We start from the raw sequence: 22783 nt of genomic DNA on the forward strand, positions 1-22783 counted from the left end.
ATTCCATCTTTATTTTCATCCATTAAAAAGAGCTGACAAAGCTGCTGACGCTTTTCGTAACCTCAAAGGGTCACTTCCTCAGAGCATTACGAAACGCGTCAGCAGCTTGTTCATCTAAGCACTCACTGCCATACCGTAATGGTCTTTTAATGAGGGTAGGATGGGATGAGGGTAGGATTTTCAAGTGCAGGTCTGTGGATTGTACGTCTTGTTGCGGGTCTTATATATATCTTATCTAATGTTATATTGTCTATATATCTCCTACTACTTCTGATGATATCACTTCCAGTTTGCAGCAACAGCACTTCCTGTTTAATGGTGGTCGGCAGGTTGCGCGGTAGCAGATCCAAGCGGGTAATTATTCGGGTCGCGGTTCGGGTCTCAAAAATTGGTTTCGCTCGGGACTCAAGCATTGGGGAGATGGGGAATCAGCCTAATTGAAGGTCAGGTAGTGTGAAATTTAAATAGTTATATAATATTTATTTACTATTATTTACCTAGGTTCTCAATGGCTGATACATCATTGTTATTATGAAGTTATTTATAAAGTGTCAGTATATATCACAGTGCTGTACAATAAATAGATATATACATGGAACATACAAATTTACAGCACATACAAAAGCAACCGATAACTGATACAAGAGGTGAATAGGGTGCTGACCAAATAAGCTTACAATAAAAAAGGAGAAAGGGTATAACACATAAGGTTTGGGATTTTTCCTATATTTGTAACTTTGTTATGAGCTAAAGGGGCTCTAACCAGTAGTTGAAAAAGTCCATCATCTACTGTACTAGAAAAAAAGAGGGTAGAAGAGAATAGGTAAGAAAGGGAACTATAAAGGGAAACATTTCTGGAAGACAAGTAAGAACAGTTAGGGAGTTGTATTATCTGCTGCTATAGTCACAGGACTGTCAAGGAACCAACAAACAGAACTTGGTTGTTTCACAACAAATCAGGGAGCGCTCTACCTCAAATTAAGGCCAAAAAGTCAGTGACAAACACATGCTCACAAATCATCAAGAAGGAAATTATGTTGATGCTACAGGGTTGCATATTAAAGGGGTTGTTCAACTTCTAAGACACTCTTTTCAGTTCAGTTGTTTTCACAATGTTCTGCAGATATAAAGGCTTTTTTTTTTCAAATTTATTCCATATTTTATTTTTTTAGTGTTTTTCCAGAATTGAAGGTTAAAGTTTAACGTTTCTGGTGATTCAGTCTGGCAGCTCAGTAACACAAATATAATTTACATTAGTTGCTACATTTCTCAGTGGCATCTGTGGAAGATTAGCAACTAGTGATAAGTAAATCTGTTCTGTTTTGCTTCCCTGAAAAATTTGTGAAACTGCAAGAAAATTTGTGAAATGGCGGAAATTTCACAAAGCGCATCATTTTTGTAGCAAACTACATAAGAGTCTATGGGTGTTTTTTTTTATTGGCACCTTGATTATTGCTTGAGGCTACCAAAAATTTGGAGGGCAAAATCACGTGCATTTTTCACTTCTACACACCCCTACATTGTTAGAGAATCTCATATCCACTAGGCTCCCGTGTAGCCAATTTATTAAAAACATGTCTGTGATTATGTCTGGTTTACTGGTATCTACTACTAGACTATGTTGCTGTTTAAGCAAAAAGTACCATCTATAGATTATATATTTCTACTAGCTTACTAACACAGGCACAGCTAATAATAAATCTGACCACCAACAGATAATACCCAGGTGCTTTGTATCCCACATTAAAATGAATAAACCATATAGTTATGTGTATGTCCTTATATAGACAGTGGGATAGCTCAGGTACCTTTGGTTGATGTGAAAGGAGAGGGGAAGGATAAAATGACATGCTTTTGGCGTGCATCAATTTTTTGTAACGCAAATCGAAACAAGACGAGTGGCAAATTTTTAACGCAGTTTTGCTGTTTATGCATATTCTGAAATAGTGATGTGCATGTTGACCCGTGGTGACCAGCAGGTTAATCTTCGGTTGGGCAGGTTTGGGTTGAAATTTGGCCAACCATTGCAGATTAGGGTTGGGTGGGGGCTCAGACTGGGGAAGTACACTCCTTTGCTCCTTCTCACTCCCTGTCTTTTAACCAGATGCACTCACAGAAGTAGTGCAGAGAGCAAGAAGATGGGGGTATGGGTTGGGCGCGGGTCTTACAATAGCAAAATTTTGCAGGTTTGGGTTTTTCCTGACTCACACATCATTTTTCTGAAAGGATGGGTGAATTAACTTACTATCTAAATTAACATTATATTACAAAAATGGTCATTAACACTTGTAATCTATAAATCAATGGATACACTTAAATGGATACAAAATGCAAAAAGATACAGTAAAAGCTATCCATAACACTAGTGTTGTGGCCTCCCCCCAGACCCCTGTGCAGGAAAGGTAAGCAGACGGGAGAAGCGGCATCGCCCCTGAATATTATTTTATAAAGAAAGTAAGTAGACTGAGGTTTACAACCAGCATTAGAATCACTTATGTGAAAGTATTAAGTAGTAGTAGAGATTTGCTGGGGAATGATACAGGAGCCAATGCAATAAAGGAGAACTAAACCCTAAAAATGAATATGGCTAAAAATGCCATATTTTATATACTGTATTTATTGCACCAGCCTAATGTTTCAGCTTCTCAATAGCAGCAATGTTCCAGGACTTCAAACTTGTCACAGGGGGTCACCATCTTGGGAAGTGTCTGTGACACTCACATGCTCAGTGGGCTCTGAGCAGCTGTTGAGAAGCTAAGCTTAGGGGTCGTCACAAATTATCCATCAGAAAATGAGGTTGGCCTGTAATATAAGCTGATGCTACAGGGCTGATTATTAAATTCTGATGCTAATTGCACTGGTTTCTGTGCTGCCATGTAGTAATTATCTGGATTAATTACTAATCATCCTTATATTGGGACATTTCTATTCTATGTGTACTGTATATTCTGAGTGGGTCCCTAAACTCAGTAAGTGACAGCAGCACAGAGCATGTGCAGTGAATCAGCAAAAAAGAAGATGGGGAGCTACTGGGGCATCTTTGGAGAAATGGATCTTTACTGCTAAAGGGCTGTGGTTGTCTTGGGCTGGTACAGAAGCACAAAACATAATGTACAACATTTCTAGCCTACTTCTTTAGTTAGGCTTTAGATCTCCTTTAAGGCAAACCTGATCCAATTTTGCAGTTGGGCCGATATTCCTGTGCACAATGGCTAAATCATATCTGCGACAGATGATGGACATATTAACATGTTACTGCAGACTTATGCATGTTGTGTTCCACTCAGTTCGATCGATTACATTACATATGCCCACACATTTTTATTTTAGTTTCAACACACACACACACATCTAAATAAACATCAGTTTATTAAAATATATATTTTATAAAACTCTTTAAACAATAACATATACATATTTATAAATACAATATAAATATTCTATGTACAGAGTGTATGTATGTGTATATATATATATATATATATATATATATATATATATATATATATATATATATATATATATATATATATATATAATATATAAGTGGAGTGTTTTATGTAGAAATAGTGACTTAAAAGGCTTACAGATCACAAAGGCAGAATTCTAAGGGTTATATCAAAGATTGAAGAGAGAAATCACCAAAAGAACACTCCAAAATCATACTCTATGTATAGGCCTTTGGAGTTCTTAGAATTAACTCTCAACAGTGGTAAATCTCTTAAGTGTTCTCCCTCCATTGGGTACAATTCACAGAAGAGACTATGAACAAAGTCCTATAATTGTATGGGCAGGTGCCAGCTTTAGGATAAATGCCTGTAATTTTAAATGCCACTTAGTCATATCTCAACCATTTAACATTCTTACTTGGAACTCTACTCCTTTGTACAGAAGAATGAAAAACAAAGCAGTAAGAATATTTAGATGTGATATGCTAATACACCATGAAGGGAAATTCACACATAGTAACGAATGAATTTTTATCTGTCCGTATAGTAGCCATAAATAGCAGCAGCAATATATATAGATTTTTTAAAAAAGTGTTAAATATAAGATAAATATGTCAATAAATAAGAGGGAGGGTGATTTTAAATAATAAAAGGGGAAAATGTCTGCTTTACAGTTTTTAGGACTGCAGTGATGCGAGTCTGAAGTCTTCTTGGGATGATTAGACCTGAGGAAGAAGAGAAGAAGTAAGTATAGGTGTTGTTAGTACAGCTTGGACCTGCAATTGTTTCATATTGCTACACACATACTCAGGACCGCCATCAGAAATCACAGGGCCCCATACGACAAAATTTCCTGGGCCCCCGGGCTGCACCCACTGCAAGCCCCACCTACAGGTCCGCCCCCCACCACACAGTAAAAAAACAAAAAAAATATTGGTGGCTAGGGTTCCCACATGTTAATAAAAAATAAAAAGATATTGGTGGTCAGGGCCCCCCATAAAAAAACATTTGTGGCCAGGGCCCCCAATGAGAAAAAAAATATTGGTGCCCAAAATTGGTGGCCAGGACCCCTTATACGTCCATGCCTTCCCAAAGTCAGCAGCTCTCAGAAAGATGGGGGGCCCGGCTAATCAAGTAAGTGTGGCGTGGCAGGGCCCCCCTTACCCTCGGGCCCCCTACAACTCTCCCCCCTGTCCCCCCCTGATGGCTGCCCTGCACATACTTATACAGGTTAATTGCTCCAGAAGTGTTTCATTAAGTAAAGGTAGCCATACCCACATAGAGGCTGTAAGCAGAGGCTAATTTAGCAGATATCTTACTGTACAACTATCGGTGCATGTATGTGTGCCTTGGCAGACTGTTTTTAGTAGCTCTGGCTGAAATCTCATCTACCCATGCCATTCTATGTGCTAGTATAAGGGACTGTCAGATTCAAAGTGGGAAGCAACAGTTCCCTCTCACTTCCATTCCATCTAGTCTTATTGTGTGACTGCTCAGTGCATTGTAGCTAAATGGTATTAAAGGGATACTGTCATGGGAAACTTTTTTTTTTCAAAATTAATCAGTTAATAGTGCTGCTCCAGCAGAATTCTGCACTGAAATCCATTTCTCAAAAGAGCAAACAGATTTTTTTTATATTCAATTTTGAAATCTGAAATGGGGCTAGACATATTGTCAATTTCCCAGCTGGCCCAAGTCATGTGACTTGTGCTCTGATAAACTTCAGTAACTCTTTACTGCTGTACTGCAAGTTGGACTGATATCACCCCCCCCCCAGCAGCCACACAAAAGAACAATGGGAAGGTAACCAGATAGAAGCTCCCTAACACTCCCTGGTAGATCTAAGAACAACACTCAATAGTAAAAACCCATGTCCCACTGAGACACATTCAGTTACATTGAAATGGAAAAACAGCAGCCTGCCAGAAAGCATTTCTCTCCTAAAGTGCAGGCACAAGTCACATGACCAGGAGCAGCTGGGAAATTGACAAAATATCTAGCCCCATGTCAGATTTCAAAATTGAATGTAAAAAAATCTGTTTGCTCTTTTGAGAAATGGATTTCAGTGCAGAATTCTACTGGAGTAGCACTATTAACTGATGCGTTTTGAAAAAAACATGTTTTCCCATGACAGGATCCCTTTAATACAGTACTGGTGCAGCATGACAACCAGATACAGCAATGTTATGCTTTTTTCTTTCCCCTCTGTGTGATGTAGGTATTCCATTCACCATTTTACTAATATATTTATTTAGAGCTGCGTTCTAATCGCCGATGCTTAAATGATTATGAAGAAGCTGTGTCTTCCGTTGCTCTAATTATTTTTAAGGATCATTTTATTTCTGCTAATTGGGACTTTCTGATTGGACACTTACCTCAGTAGCAAATATACACTGTTCAGGTACCGGGAGAATATATATTGGGTGATAAGCGCCATCCTCTGGATACCTTGATGTGGGGTTACTATTTCTGATATCTGGCTTTCTGTTGTAAAAAAAAATCCATCATTTTAGTTTTGGATGGTAAAAGCAAGTTTTCAAATGTATAAGAAATAAAATAAATGCAATGAATAAAATGTGCAACTTCTGCACGCAATGTCAGGAATAGGACATGTGTGCAAAATCAGTTTTACCAGTGCAGGGCAATGGTACATGATATTTTTATTACTTTGACACTAATTTTTTGTTGTTACTGTTCCTTTAAAGGAATTGTTCAGTATAAAAATAAAAACTGGGTAAATAGGCTGTGCAAAATAAAAAAAAATTCTAATATAGTTAGGCAAAATTGTAATGTATAAAGGCTTTTCAGCTCTCTTGGTTTCCAATGACTGGTTACCCTGGTGACCAAGCAGTAACCAATCAGTGACTTCAGGGGGCACATTGGCCATAACTGTGGCTTTGCATCTGAGCTCAATGCTGAGGATCAATTGCAGACTCACTGAACAGTTATGTCCCATGTGGTCCCCCTTCAAGTCGCTGACTAACTCGGAGTTAGAGAGCTGAAAAGCAGGAAGTAGTTTTCTAGCTATTATGTTACACATTCAGTCACTCCAGCTTTTATACATTACATTTTGGCTTAACTAACTATATTAAAACAATTTTTTATTTTGCACAGCCTATCTATTTATGAAGTTTTTATTTTTACACTGAACTGTTCCTTTAAATTTAAGGACAGCTAATGTCACCAGATTATTACAGCTGTTGCCTTTGAGCTTCATTTTTCAGGCTTCATTTTACATACCAAAATGTTGGTCCTATCACAGTTAAGACAATATTTTAGCATACTGTATATGGCCAACCTTAGTGCTGGTGTGGGGGGGAGACAGAGCTATTTAGTGGCCAGGTAATTAAAGCCTCACACAGGGAGTGCTGCGCAACTCTCTCACTCTGTGCTCCAGGCATAAAATGTAAATTGTTTAAAATGCCACTGTCGGTATCTGCTCATGATTCTACAGAGTAGAAAATTCTGTGCCTGTAAATTTCTCTGTACATAGACAAACCATTGGGTTGTTATTTACACTTGTATATAGTATTGTTCACTGAGCCGTTCTTATGCTGATTATACGATTATTGACACAAATACACTTAGCATATTAGATCCAAGGGGAATTATATACACACCGGTCACTTCTGCGTCCACTTCGCTCCTCCTCACTTTCAGATCCTTGTAGAAGCTTCTGTTTGCTACTTGATTTTTCTCTTAGATAATCTGGATTAGGCATTTTGAAATGTGGTTCCTTTTCTAAGAGGTTATTCTTTGGTTCCAGGTTATTATTGACTCGTCCCTTTTCATTGAAATGTCCCCTCCTCTTACCTCTCATAACCAAGAACACTCCACAGCCCAGCAAAAAGAATGTTAGCAGTCCAAGACAAACCACCATAGTAAGAGTATTTGAGGATTCAGCACGTTGGGAAGCTGGGGTGGGATTTTGTACTCTAAATTCACAACTGGATCCCATGAAGCCTGTGGGGCACTGGCATACACGGCCACTAAAGTGGGTGAAGCAGGTTCCACCATTATTGCAGGGTTGGGAACTGCAGGCATCTACCCGCAGGGTACAGTCTTTGCCTCCATACCCAAGAGTGCAGGAGCATGTATAGCTGTTCACTGCATCCACACAAGTACCTCCATTTGCACATGGGTTAATAGCACAGTCGTCAATGTTTATCTGACATCTAGGACCAGAAAATCCAGGGCGGCACTTGCACAATACATTTCGACCCATATCTAGACACTGACCTCCTGCATGGAATGAGAGAAGACAGTCTTTAGGAGGGGCAAATGGGCTTGGAAAGGAAAAAAGGACACAATTGTTACACATTATGCTATATATACAAAATTAATTCTTAGCCTTAGTTAGGGGCCCAAAAATGGGTCCCCATTTTTTCCTAGCAGAAAATAGTTAATTCAAATGAGGTGTATATCTGCTTCTAAACCAATTCTTGTGTCACAAAGCTAACTCCTAGATGTTAGCCAATAGTCCCCCGAGAAAAAAAAGCACAACCAGTTCACTGAAAGCTAATTTATTAATCCATAAATCTGGTCATTTCATTAATGTGTTACAGTGCACTGGCAGAAAATATGAATGATTCCAAAATGGCTGTTTTGTCATTGGCACTATGGTTATTACTTGATCGTTACATACACTCTGCAATTTCAAAACAGGCTTGGGATTTTGGAGGATTTACCGTTCAGACAGGGACTGTTGGTACAGCGATCAATCTTCTTTTCACAGTTAGAGCCATGGTAATTGAGGGGGCAGCGGCAGACATACCCTACTCCACTGCTCTTCTCGATACAGGTGCCCCCATTAAAACAGGGGCCATCTTCACATGTCATAGCGCTGATATCACAGTTCTTGCCATAGAAACCCCGTGGGCAAACACATTCATAGTCATTTTCCAGGTCCTAAGAGGGATAGGGTGGGCAGGCAGAGAGAAAATGTACAAAAGGGTGAAAAAAAATAGTAAAAGGAAAGAAAGAAAATGATAGGAGTATAGGGTGACCCAGAATGTGCAAAGAAAATTGATGAAGAATGGAGAATTAAGTTGAGTTGATATTTAGAAGGACAATGGATATCGAGGGAGAGAATTTGGTGACAGAAATATGGTTTTAATGTGGTGGAAGTGAAAAGAAGCACATATGATGGAATAAAGGGAAGGGAGGAAAGTGTAATAAACAGAGAGAAAGGAGAATGGGTATATAAAGGCATGGAGAGAAATGCAGATATTGCAAATATTATTATCTGTAAAAAAGAATGTCTATACACATAAATACTGGACATTTGTTGTTTATAGGCAGAGAAATATATGGTTAAAGTATGCTTTCCATTATATTGGAAAGAGTGATGAATTAGTTGCACATATTATTAAATCAATGATAGTATAACTCCCTGTTGCTTCTCTGAATTATTGGAAACCTTTGTGATTACCAGATGTAGAAAAGCTTTGTGGGTGGCAACGATGGAGGTTTAACCATCAGATACTTCCCATCTTTTTCAATACTAAACCCATAGATTAACAGGGTTAGGGATAAAATCTCATCTTTAAACAGAATACGTGCAATTTTTGCCACATTATACACACTATAGCACAAAATGCTATAATGGCTAACTAAAGGTCTGATCACTTTCTTTCTGAATTTAAAGTCTGCCACATCTGGGTGACCTTAAATACTGCTCCCTTTCAGCTTGCCAGAAGTATATATGTATTTTTTCTGTTTTTAGGCACATTTCAGCTGTGAATGATAGAACCTGCTATCGTCAACATAATTTCAATAGGTAGTTGTACTTTGGATTTGAAATACACAAATTGGGCCATACTGAAAATACTGACTGATAAAATAACCAGCAATAGAGAAAACGGATTTGGGTAACATATGAGTTGTTCACTTACATTACAACTGCCTCCATTCTTGCATGGATTACTCGCACATTCGTTGATGTCTATTTCACAATTGGTTCCTGTGAAGCCAGCATGACAGTTGCAAGAGTAGCTCCCTTGACCAGTATTGATGCAGCTTGCTCCATTAAGGCATGGCCGGTGGTTGGTACAGTAGTTCAAGTCCTGGTTACAAAACAGCCCTCCCCAGCCTTCTTGACAAATGCATTCCCATGGTTGGGAGCAGGATCCATGCTGGCACCCAGGGTAACGTAAACATTCGTCACACAGTTGCCCTTGCCATCCCATGCGACATTTACATTCTCCGGGTATCTCACAAAACCCATGAGCCTCACTGCAACCAGGTAGACAAATAGCTGAAACAGAAGAAAAACCAGCCATGCTAAGATACAGAACTCTTCCACTGGAAGTAAATGTAAACATGATTGTACTCCTCCATCTTACCACAACTATACTAATTGAAATTACTGTAAGAACAGGCTTAGCCATTAGCTAGTTTTTCCAAACTTTCATTGTAATATGAAAACTTTTAAGAACACAGTTGTATATTATGGGGCGTTGGTTAATAGTAGGATTTTTGCTTGGAAAGCTGTATAATTTTAGGGGAAGAAACATAGGGAAATGCTAATAGATTACAAATATTCTGTAACCAACAGACGGCATTTTTACAGAGACAAAGGAACTGAAATTGTATTTATACTAACCATTCATGGGATTTAACCAGTAGTAGGCAATAACGAGCCAATGTAAAAAGCTACAGCTCTTCCTCTCTCTGTAACTAATCCGCGTTGTCCCATTGTCAGTGCGCACCTTGATATGAACCCATGGGCGTGTGTTTTAAATATGTATTTTTGTGTGTAACTTCTTGAAATGCATTTGTTCTGCTTGAATGTTACTCTTACTCCTACTCTTGATTTCTTCAAAAGTGTGGAAAGAATAAATTGAGTGATACAATTTCAGTTACTTAAGGTACACATGACAACTAAATCTCTTAGCTTGGCTCTGTGTAGCAGGCTCCAGAGAAGAGAGCAACAAATTTTTATGCACAACAATTTTTTTTCACCCCTTTGAGTCTATTGGCGTCATTTTCTCTCCAAAACTTGGCTCATCGCTATATATATATTTATATATATTTTTTTAATTAAAGGTTAATTTTTATTGAATTTTAACAACATAAAATCAGAAAGAAGAAAAGCAAGTAAGAAGAAAAGAAAAGAAGGGGAAAGTGGGGAGAAGAGGTATGGCTGAAAAAGCAACTATCAATGGTTGGTCAAGGTTGCTGGCGAGTCGAGCCAAGGGTTCCAAATATTCTCAAACTTCTTTGGGCATCCTCGTGCCAAGTACGTAAGCTTGTACAGTTCCAGTTGCGAATTAACCAGTCCAATCCATCTACTCAGAGATGGTGGCGATGGGCCCATCCAGTGCAGGGCAACGACTTTCTTTGCGTAAAAGAAAAGCAACCGCATCAGGCATCTAGTGTTTACTCTGGGTATCACGGAGTCAAGGAGACCCAGAAGACATGTAGCAGGGTTAAGTATCTGGGGAAGGTCCAGTTCGGTAGCCATGAAGCTCAAAATTGCCTTCCAATATCGGAGTATAACTGGGCAATCCCACATTAGATGTATGAAATTAGCTACAGGAGCACCACATCTCGGACAGCTGGGTGAAGCTACTTTTCCCATAGTAAATAGTTTCTGAGGGGTGAGGTAAGTTTGATGAACTATCTTAAACTGTATAAGCCTGTCTCTTACACTTACTAAAGGGATATATAGATTGATATTTATATATATTTAAAATACGGTTATACTTTGCTCAGTGTAGTTGGACTTAATATTATTCTTTATCATCTCTGATCTTTCCATGCTTCACTGCTCTGTCACCAGCTGAGATTACTGACTTTCATTATTGTTTGCCTGAGATTCTCTCCTTTCACTGATCCATACCCAAGATTCTCCTCCTTTATTGTTCTGTGCTGTAGCGTTGTCTTTCCTTTCTAGCACTGACATTCTATACATGAAGTGATTACACATACAGCACCTGCTGGACAGCATAGTGGATGGGGGTGGGCACGGTAAGTTATTCAGACAGCTTGTCCCTTTTGTGTTGGGAACAATAAGAAAGAGGGATTTGTGAGAAGGGTGTTTGCCCTTAACCATTACATTTATTAATCTGTCCCGGCTCCAAACAATCAAATCTGGTTAATGCCATATGCATGCCCTTCCTCCCCTATTCATCCTCGCAGACCTTCTGCCAGGAGTAGTGGGACACTGAGAATCTGTTGCCTAATAATCAAGCACCATATGCTTCCTGTAGACTCTGTGAGCAGACTCTGTAACCCCCTCTTTATTAAGAGAGAGTTGTGTATTTATCAGGGTTTGACAATAACAATGTGAGCATAGGCCTTGTTTACTTTCTTTGGAAATTTTGTATAATGGATATATTATTTCACTCATAGGTAAAGAGAAAATAAGTGTTTGTGCCTCATTACAATACAAGCAGTGGATATTACAGCAAAATTCAATATAATGGGCTATTGGAAGTGTGTGGTACTATTAAAATATAATATATTTTGTATGCTAACCTGGGGTGAGGCATGTGATTTTTAGTTATATGAAATTAAAGTGTATGATGTTCATTCTTAGGAAAGTATAAATATCAATCAATAGGGTGAGAACCTCACAAGAGTAAAATGGTAAGAACTGGACAGTAGTGAGGATAATGCAATGTGCTACGGTCATGCAATGGACAAAAAAACTAATTTTGAAGGGAGGAGCACAGCAGGCTTTGGGGTGGCTTTAATAATGGGTCCCTGAAATGTAACTCCCCAGTGCAAATGTAATTCCTGATGGCAGAGAAGACAGAGCATGAAACAAAAAAACTGGGAATGGAAGTTGGCCAATATCATGGCTGACCAATACATGACGTTGTGGGACTGTGCTGGACAGACTGAATCACTAAAGGACAATGGCTTAAGATCAATCGCAAAACAAAGATAGTGACAATAGTAACAGAAGGCAATTGGTTAGTACAACAGGACAGGCAGGGTCAGTGGAAAAAAACCAGACACCAAAAAAAAAAGGGAATGCAACACAGATCAGGTTATTACAATATGTGCAAATATACTCACGTTCAGCACAATATTCTCCTTTCCAGCCAGACAGGCATAAGCGGTTCCCTTGCTCATCACAGGTGTAATGTCCAAAGTTGTCATCCCTCGGTCTGCAGTAATCGGAGCAGCTGTCCCCATAATAATGCTCATCACAAGAGACATGGTAGGAGTAACGCAGCTCACTCTGCTGTCCAAGGTGTATGTCTTGGGACCAGTCCTCCCCAATAGACAAACGCCTACGTGTAGCCAATCGACTAAGAAGGTTCTCAGTGTTCTCTGTACGAAGCGGACATTACAGTTATTACCAAGGTAGGGGCATGAAAAGGCACAGGAGTGCACAGGGTAGTAGTAACAGAGCAGAAGAGTGGGAAGATGGCCTAAGGAGCATTAGGAATATTAGCCCCCAGAATATAGCAGAGATACAGGAATTGAAGTGCACAAAAAGATAAAGGCAGATAACTGGGGCTCATTTATAAACACTGGGCACATTTGCACCTGGGCATTAACCCATAGCAATCATTCAGTGATTTTCTTTATTCAGCTAGTTGAGCATAGAACAATGAAAGTAAAACCTGATTGGTTGTCATGGGTTACTGCCCAGGTGCCATTTTGCCCAGTGTTTATAAATAACACTCAGGGGCAGATGTATGAAGGGTCGAATATCGAGGGTTAATTAACCCTCGATATTCGACTAGGAACTAAAATCCATCGACTTCGAATATCGAAGTTGAAGGATTTAGCGCAAATGCTGCGATCGAACGATCGAAGGATTATTCCTTCGATCGAATGATTAATTCCTTCGAATCGAACGATTCGAAGGATTTTAATACAACGATCGAAGGAATATCCTTCGATCAAAAAAACTTAGGCAAGCCTATGGGGACCTTCCCCATAGGCTAACATTGACTTCGGTAGCTTTTAGCTGCCGAAGTAGGGGGTCGGAGTTTTTTTTAAAGAGACAGTACTTCGACTATCGAATGGTCGAATAGTCGAACGATTTTTAGTTCGAATCGTTCGATTCGTAGTCGAAGTAGCCCATTCGATGGTCGAAGTAGCCCAAAAAACACTTCGAAATTCGAAGTTTTTTTACTTCGAATCCTTCACTCGAGTTTCATGAATCGGCCCCTCAGTGTGAACACAGGGAAGAGTTGAATAAAGATATATTATTGCACAGGAAAGAATAGGTAATAGTGTGACCACGCATGCTGTGGTACAAAAGAGAAAGGGCAGAGACACACGCTGCGATTTGGGGAGATTAGTCGCCCGGCAACAAATCTCTTCTTCGGGGTGACTAATCTCCTGCCGGCTACAATGAAAATCACCAGCGGGAAGGCACTAGGAGCGATTTGTTTTCCGAAGTTGCCTGAAGTTGCGACTTCAGAAAACAAAGTGCCCCAAGTGCCATCCCACCAGCGATTTACATTCTAGCTGGCGGGAAGGCAGTTCGGGGAGAAGAAGAGATTTGTCACTGCGCGACTAACCTGCCCGAATCACAGTGTGTGTCTCTGCCTTAAATGTGTATCTGTCATTCTAAATCGAGGTTGTTTTGATTCTGTCAGACTTGGATTAAAATCTCAGCTAAAATCCTCTGTTTTTCACAAAAGTAATACATAAAAAATAAGACAGGTCAAACTACAATCTGTTACAAAGCTATGGTTGCCATAAACAAATATTTTTAGTGAGCAATAACAATGCTTGTTACTCATACATATGTTGTTAGAGGTACCAAATCTATCATTCCAGCACAGAAATAAACTATTCTGGGCTGTCAATGTCCCCATTAATTTGAACAGTGTTACAATACTTGTAAACACTTTTCTATGAGCAAAACGTTTATTTTAGTGTCAGAAACAATTAATGAGATCTAGAGCTTGGCCAGCCTAAATGTGCAATGCAGAAGCATAATTTTATTAAACATGTTTATGGAATGAGATAGATAGCAGGGCAGAACTAGGACATTTCTTTTACCCTTATAAAGAGCATTGTACAGACACAAGTCCAACATAGATGGCTGCCATCTATTCCAATAAGTTGTAGAAACCATGAGTATTACCTGTAGATTGTTCAGCTGAGTTTGTGGTCCAGGATTCAATAATGAGGGAAAAAATACCCTGTAATAAATAACAGATACATATCAGCAATGAATACATAAGAACGAGAGCTTTTTTTTTTAAAAGAGGAGAAATGAACACAGCCACTGTTTTTGTTTCCATTGCATAAATAAGAGTTATACATGGAATATGGCAGTATATGTAAGTCAAGGTCTTTGATATTAGAAGCTTTTTACCCCCCAAAAAGTGGTAATACCAAGCATTCAATGAAAATGAGCAAAGAAGTATATTGAATTACTAATAATACATGGAAATCCATATACTATCAGACTAGTAAAGGGGATGTATTCCCATCTCTCATCAATATGTTACTGAACTGTTCAGCTAGCCAAAAAGAAGGGCCTCTAATTCCTTCTAAAATGTTTTGGCAGATAAAATTGAATGAAACATAGGTTTAAAAAATATACGTTGTAGGGCCATTTTTCTCCAGGTTTAGCCACCACAGACTTTCATTGAGCTGCAATGGATTACTGATTTGTGCAGCAGGTAAGTCGTAGCAGGTCTGTCTACAGTAGACACAGGTAGGGGCACAAAGCATTCAAGGATTTCTGAGAGGGTCCTGTCTGTCACCACCAGCATCTACTACAGTCAAAGTGTTTCCTATGCTTTTCTATGTGAAGACAGCGACAGGCGATTTGACCCTCAGCGTGTGTGGGGTCAAAATACAATGTGTGTGTGACTTGTGCCATTGGCCGTATGCTGTATTGTATTTCTAGTCACTATAGAACATCTATTATGAGGTTTTTCAAGTCAGTGATATATGCTCCTAGATAAATGAGATCATCAGAAAAGCCCAGATGGCAATGACTGATGATTTCTGTCTCCATCAAAAGGGAGGAGCAGATGGTGTGTATGTGGCAGGATGGGCAATTAACAAAGGGTTGAGGGTCCTCTTTCTACATAAAACAAAAAGAAAGTCAAACAGGCCAATAGATCTATTCGGTTAGGGCCTCAGGTGGATAGATTTTCCTGTCTAATGGAAATTGCATGGTGGACCTAAAAGCTCCTGTACAGTATATGAATCTGCCTTTTTTTAAAAATTGCCAGTGTGTGAAATGTTATTTTATAATGTGCACATGTTCTATGAGGCAATTTATCAAGGGCTTGTGAATGAGCCCACAACACTGTGCAACTGTTAAACCATTTCATTAAGGGAATATTTTAGAATTGTAGTGATGGAAGGCTAGTATTTTGCATATAAACTTGATTCACACCGGCTGACACTGATATGCACACACCACATTCACAGAATGTATAAACATAGACTAGATATTGCCAAACAAGGACATTTACTTACCGGCCACTTGAAATGAAAGGGGACTCGAATTGGACTGCTGTCTGAGATGGCTTTAGAATCGTAGGGAAGGTTGTCACTCACAGCCGAGCCAAACGTACAAGGCGGGTCTGGGGACACTACAGGCTGAGCGTGCTTGAGGCACACACGGAAGAAAATGCTGCAGGGTCGCCCAGTGACACACGCAGGACGGGGAGTGCTGTATGAGTGGATTTTTAGCTCAAAAACTCCTGCTGGCTGTACCTAGAAACATAATGACGTGATTAAATGCTGGAAACAACTGTATCACTTGCTCAGGGTTACCAGGTTGGCGGTTTTCCAGCCAAAGTGGGCTACTAATTTATAGCTCAGGCGGTTTTTAAAAGTACAAACTAGCCAAGGTACGGATTTTGGGCTACTTTTGGGGCCTTTGGCTGGTTTGTACTTTGGAAACCAGCCAAAGATTTTTCTTACCCTAATGGGCCAAATCTGCGTCTCCCAATGCATGTTGGGTAATGTAGTTTTTGTTTAACAATTTGCCAACTGTCAAGCTTAATGTAAGACTACAATACCCAGCATGCAATGGGACTGACTTGTGTAGAAGTCGGGATTTACCAGATTTTGGAATCTGTACCCTAGTCTCCATTCACCCTTTTCACCCATTTTCTGGTGACTTTCCTCAATTTCAGACAATTTTGGGGCAAAAATCTAAAAAAAAAATGTCTAGAGGTTGACCTGTTTTACCAATATTTATTGATATTGTATGTGTATTAGGGCTTTATGGGCCCCTATACCTCCTGGGCCCCCTCTGTAGTTTGACTTTGGCTGGTTTTGAAAATAAAACTTGGCAACCCTGATACCCATTCACATATAGGGCTAATTAAACTGCAGCAGCAGCACACACACACACACACACACACAGAGACCACACAGATACACGTACCCCCTGGCCAAGGTTTGCTCCATTGCTACTGATATCACTACTGATATTGCTACAGAATTCTAGTGAATACCGGTAAATGCTATAGGATCATGTGTCACACAGCTCACTACACACACAACCGAGCAGCATCAGCAGCCGCTAGGCACACACTGTATGAAATAAAATGCCCGGGAGGAGGGCACGAGTTTGTACTCACCAGTGGGAGGCAAAGAGTCGCAGCTACGTAGACAAGCAACAGAGTTGAAGCCATTGCACCCTCCTGCACCTGGCGAAAATCCAGCAAAATAAGAGACTTGTAGCAGGAGAGAGTGATGGAGTGGGGTGATTATGAGGCACAGGCCACTTGCATGTCTGAAGTATTGATGCACAGAGCTCAGTAAGAATGGCACCAAACTGGGCAGAGCTGGCTATGGAAACTGGAATAGATCAGATAGTCCTTGGTATGGCTAAAGTAGGTAGAGGTGGTTAAGGATGAGAATTTTGGTTGAAAAGTTGGATCTTTGGTTGAAAAGTTGAATTTGGATACAAAGAGTTTAAGGCAGATAGAGAAGTGAATTTTTGGTTCCAGGAGCTGGGTCTTTGGTTGCAGAGCTTGCTTTCCTTTGTGTCAGAGTCAAGCTGTCTCACTGTGGAAATGAAAGGATTGATTCACTGGTAGATTTTATACTCGGGATCCTGTTCTCACCACCCTGGGACCTCCTCTGTCATTCCCACCTCCCAGCCTTTGATCTATAACGGCACAACTCCTATATTAGCATCAGCCATTCTCGGGCAACATGCTGCTTTAACCCTTTGTTTCCTGAAGGGGGTTATATCAAGATGGGCAGTGAGCAGTGGTGGATTAATGAGATATGAGGCCCCTAGGCTACACTTTACACAGCCCCCCCTACTAGACTGCTCACACTCCAAAAAGTTTAGTAATATACAACAATTAATCAGGATCACGGGTGCACCTAGAGACACAAGGGGCTCATGATCTATCTTTTTCCAGTTATATGTATTTTGTTTTCTTTTATATATATTTTTATCTGCACTGCTAAGCCTGCATCTTAGAAAGATTGCCTTGTATGACTGCCTATTCTTCTTCCAGCAGGTACCGTGCACCCGTTCCAGGCCAAGCAGCGCAGATTAAAATAATTTTGTAAATAAAATTAATATAAATAATATAAAAAATAATTGAAAAGGCTATATGGGCCCCTAACCACTTAGGGCCCCCAGGCTATAGCCTAAGATAGCCTATTGCAGTGAGCAAACAAAAGATTTGTGTTTCATTTTTAAAAAAACATGATTCTCTAAAAAGTAACATTACCACTTACCTACCAGAATTTGCTATCTTGTTTGCACACGCAAAGTGCAACGCAAGCCAGAAACCAAACTCTGTAGGATTCTATCTTTTATTGGCTGGAAAATGGCAAGATCTTATTCTAAAGAGTGATCAGAGTGTTTGTTCTGTTCTATCACTAGTGTATATTGCACACTGCTGTTATAGGGCAAGTGGGAAAGTCTGTGGCAGAGGAATATTTACAACTCGATAACCAGCTGAGTCCTCTGGATCCAGTGATTTGATTATAATGAATTTGTCCGAGAATAAAAAGTGATACCTAATGCAATGTCCCAAGCAGTGGGCAGCAGTCTTTGTTAGGGCTGGGGGAAGAGACACATTCAGCTGTATGCTAATGATTGGCACCTGCCTCCCTCGCCCCAGCACACTCCCTTCTCACCTCACTTTACCAGTTATTATGTTGCCTTCCTCTTAGCCCAACATTGTATTATATTATACCCCTCCTCCCTAGAACTGAAAAACACACTCATTTAGAATAGATGGAATTTTCCTCTCACCCCCACCTACCCATCTGGACTTGGTTTGCCTGTCATGTGAAGTCAAACTGAAAGAAGGATTCTTTGTGTAAGGAAAAAGAGTAACTGCCATCTGCCTGCATCGGCTGCTGTCCCAAAACCAGCACGCCCTGACCCCTACATCTGTACTCCCAATACCTGTAATATGTGTCCTCCAGCCTTCCCTACCTACAGTGTGTTCCATCTGGGTGTTATTTTACCCCTATTCTGTACCACCAAAATGCTCACCATTCACCCATTTTACAGCCCACACCTCCCTGCATTCCATTTTCTATACCTAAAACCTACCTATCTCCCATGTTCTGTTCCCCTCATCTGTTTTCTACCTTCCTTATTGTGTACCCATACCTGCTCCCCACTTTCTATAAACCACACTTTCACAACCACTTTCCAAACTGAGCTGTTTAACCTGCTCCATAACTTTCCTATTCTTTACCCCAAACCTGCTCACCCTATTCCCAACCTTCCCTTATTCCGTGCCTTACTGCTGCTCCTTGGCTCACCTTTTCTATCCTTTATACATGATCATTCATGCCCTGCTACCTATTCTGTACATTACGTTTGCTTGTGCCCTTTAATTCCGCATCCCATATATGCTACTGTTCTCCCCTATTTTGTACCCCATATATGCTTCCGTCTGCTATTCTGGTCCCAAACCTATTTCCTATACTCCTTATTCCAAATGCCATACCTTAAACCTGCCCTCTACCACCCACTATTCTATGCTCCAAACCTGCTAACCCAATCCAACTCCCAGTTCATGTAACCCAAATCTACTACCATGCATGGCTTATCATGTATCCCAAACATGCTCCCTTCCTGCTCCACCTATTCTGTACCCCAAACCAGCTGATCCACCTCCCCTAGTTTTTGCTCCAAACCTTCTGCCTATTCTCTACCCCAAACTTACTCACTTATCTCTTCTATGCCTCAATGCTGCTTACCTACACCCCATGATCTAAGCAGGTAGTAATGTGAATGATGTAAAGCACCGCAGAATATGTTGGCACTGTGAAAACATAGAGTAATAATTGTACTTATAGTCGTTCAGTTAAATCCATTTTTCTCTCAGTGGAATGCAATGAAGTTATACTTTCCATGGCATTGAAACTTGAACTTGAAGAGGTAGAACTGAAGGTACTAAAGCTGGCTATACACTTTGATATCTTCTTTTTTGGTGAGATTGCCAAATGATCTTTAAAAAACTTTCTGATATGATCTGGACAACTTTCTAACACATATCAGTTGGGAAGGCAATAGGGAGTCCTTTTTCATGGACCAATAAGCTGCTTATATATCAGGACATGTGTAAAAAAAAGTGTTTAACCAACCATTGGTACAGCTTGAGTATCCCAAAATCTATTTTTCCACTGAGTACTAAAAATAGACAATATCACTGAGAGTGGCAAGTTGTTGGAAAGTGATATATTTGTGTCAATGCTTTCTGGGGATTTTTCGTGGATCACCCCCACAATAACAAAGATGCAACATCCCTACCCCCCCTCACCGAGTTTAGAAGAAAGCTTTAATTTGCCCCTCCACCTCCCTCAGAGCTTTGAGTGAGGAGTGCATTGAGGGGGATGGGGGAGTTTAAGTCTTTTGTGTGCAGGGGTTGGCGGGCTATTGATTTCTTACGAGCCACATGTCTGCTGTTTAGGGTCTGACACATGGTGGGTGGGGGCACATTTCCAAACTGTTGCTTTCTCTTGTTCCCATTGTGATTGTAATAAGGAGACGCGTGTCTCAGCTGGGCACACTCCATCCGGCCCAGAGCACAACAAAGGGCGGCAGCTCGGCATCAGCACGTGTGTAATCCCCTCACATTCATAGCGCGTGTCCGTCTTCTGTCCGACCACACAATATCGCCTGGGGCAACGGGGGAGTGGGACAAACTGCTGAAACATAAATGTACAGATATATTAAGATATGATATCTGTGGGGAGGCTGTCGCACATATAATGGCGGCAATGGGATTAGGGTTGCCACCTTTTCTGGAAAAAAATACCGGCCTTTCTATATATTTATCTTTTTTCCCTATAAATAACATTGAGATCAGCCATCATTTTTACTGGCCAGGCCAGTAAAATACCAGCCAGGTGGCAACCCTAAATGGGATAGATCTGAGGAGGGGACATTGCCAGTGGAAATTGATTGGCAGTACAGTGGGGCAGCACAACTAGAGTTGCCACCCGGTCGGTATTTTACCGGCCTAGCCGTATGCAGTTGCCGGTAATTTGTAATACCCTTTAAAAAAAGCACCTGGCCTACCCCCAATTCGCACAGAACTTACCGTTTTTCCAGAGCTGTGGACATCTCTGCGATTTTGCCCCGCCCCTTTTGCGGCAAACCACATAGCTCCACCCCTTTTGCATCATGGACCGCCCCCTTTTGGTGCCTGTCCCCCACTGGCCAGTAATATTTTTCAGTAAAGGTGGCAACACTAAGCACAAGAAGGAGATATCATACACAGAGCAAAGTAATCTGACTGGTTTTATTTGCTGTGAGAAGTATCTGCTTCCTTCCCTTGCTTGTGTATCCCTAGATTCCCTACCACAGCATGGGGGAAGGTTCAACCATGCAATGAGAACCGAGTGGTGGCAAGACGGGAACAGGGGTCGGTACCTGGCCAGGGAAAGGACACAGTGAATGGAAGGAATGTAGGGGTCTCACTGCCCCATTTGGCAGCCGTATGTTAAGGTGGGAGCCCCTCTGGGAAGGTGTGACAAATGTCACTGTGCATTATGGAGGCTGCAGAGTGTTACACCTCTTGTCACACTGACACACACTTCACACTTGAACACACTGTGTATTTGGTAGTTAATTGCAGGAGGAGCTTTGTGTGAGCTGGGAATAAAGCTGGCCATAGACGCAAAAATGGTAAAAACTTTATAAAAAGCCATTGATGGTCAGGGCCCCCCTAAAAGTAAAAAAAAAAAAACTGTGGCTACAGGACTCTCCATAAAAGGTTTTAAAAAAAAAAAAAAAAAAAAAAATTGGTGGTCGAGGCCTCCCTACAAGTTAATACAAAATAATTGGTGAACAGGGCCCCCTATAAGTTTATAAAAAAACATTGGCGCCAGGACCTCCCATAAAAGTTTTTTTTTTTTTTAAAATCATTGGTGATCAGGGTCCCCCATAAGTTAAAAAAAAATGTTGGTGCCAGGGCTCCCCTTACAAGTTAAAAAAACATTTGGTCCCCAGTGAATATTTTTTTAAAAAAGCATTGGTGGCAGGGGCCTATAGAATATTAAAACAATACATTGGTGGCTAGGGTTTTTTCGCGGCTTCGAGATTTCAAGTTCGGCTCTTTTTGTGACTTCAGGTCTTTTCGCTGCTTCAGGTCTTCGGCTTTTCGGCTCTTCGGGACTTTGGCGGTTCAGGACTTTGGAAGAGGCGGCACAGCTTCGGTGTTGTCAAGGGGGACTCGTCTGTGCTGCACTTTTCAAAATATCCGGGCCCCCTTTGACAGCCCGGGCCTAGTACAGGAGTACTGTGCTCCCTTGATGGTGGAACTAGGGTTGCCACCCGGCCGGTATTTTACCGGCCTAGCCGGTAAAACACCGGCCAAGGCCGGGGCCGGTATTACAAATTTGCCGGCAATGTAGCTGCCGGTAAATTTGTAATACCCTTAACAAGAGCCCTTGGCCCGCCCCCAATTCCCATGAAACTTAACTTTTGTCCTCCTTCTGGCGAACTCCATGATGTGGCCCTGCCCCTTTTATGCCACTGCCCACCCCCTTTTACATCACGGTCCTTCCCCTTTTGTTCCCACCCCCACCAGCCGGCAAAAATTTTAGGAAAAGGTGGCAACCCTAGGCGGAACAGATATCCAAATGCTGCTTTTCATTGAGAGCTTTGTATAATAATTATACAACTATCTGGCTGATTGCACAAGAGACATTGTGATTCCTTCTACATATGATTCTCTAAGTGCCATCTTCCACTCACAAAACTGCTTTTAATGTTTCAAGTGGGAACAAACAAAACGCATCTCCAAAACCCTTGACAATTTCAGGTGTGTCACAAAGGCCTGCAAATGAATCTATACATTATTGGTACCAGTCTGTATTACTGTAAGTACTCAGGGATCATTACTTACAGCCACGCCCACCCTCCCCCAGGGAAGACACATCTGCAAGGG

The 22783-nt window shown here is 40.8% G+C and overlaps 1 protein-coding gene across 1 annotated transcript; it reads right to left on the minus strand.

Annotated features, from left to right (window-relative positions):
* Positions 1 to 3510: 3510 nt before the first annotated feature.
* Positions 3511 to 18112, minus strand: LOC108699846 (delta-like protein B). Its single transcript, XM_018232466.2, has 9 exons — positions 16982 to 18112; positions 15867 to 16106; positions 14512 to 14569; positions 12477 to 12734; positions 9344 to 9705; positions 8138 to 8357; positions 7070 to 7691; positions 5825 to 5933; positions 3511 to 4174 (listed from the first exon to the last, which is right to left on the minus strand). Exons 1-9 carry the CDS (start codon positions 17033 to 17035, stop codon positions 4169 to 4171), a joined length of 1929 nt encoding a protein of 642 aa, XP_018087955.1. The 5' UTR covers positions 17036 to 18112; the 3' UTR covers positions 3511 to 4168.
* Positions 18113 to 22783: the final 4671 nt, after the last annotated feature.

This window comes from Xenopus laevis, chromosome 8S, assembly GCF_017654675.1.
Source record: "Xenopus laevis strain J_2021 chromosome 8S, Xenopus_laevis_v10.1, whole genome shotgun sequence".
In the NCBI taxonomy this organism is placed as follows: Eukaryota; Metazoa; Chordata; class Amphibia; order Anura; family Pipidae; genus Xenopus; species Xenopus laevis.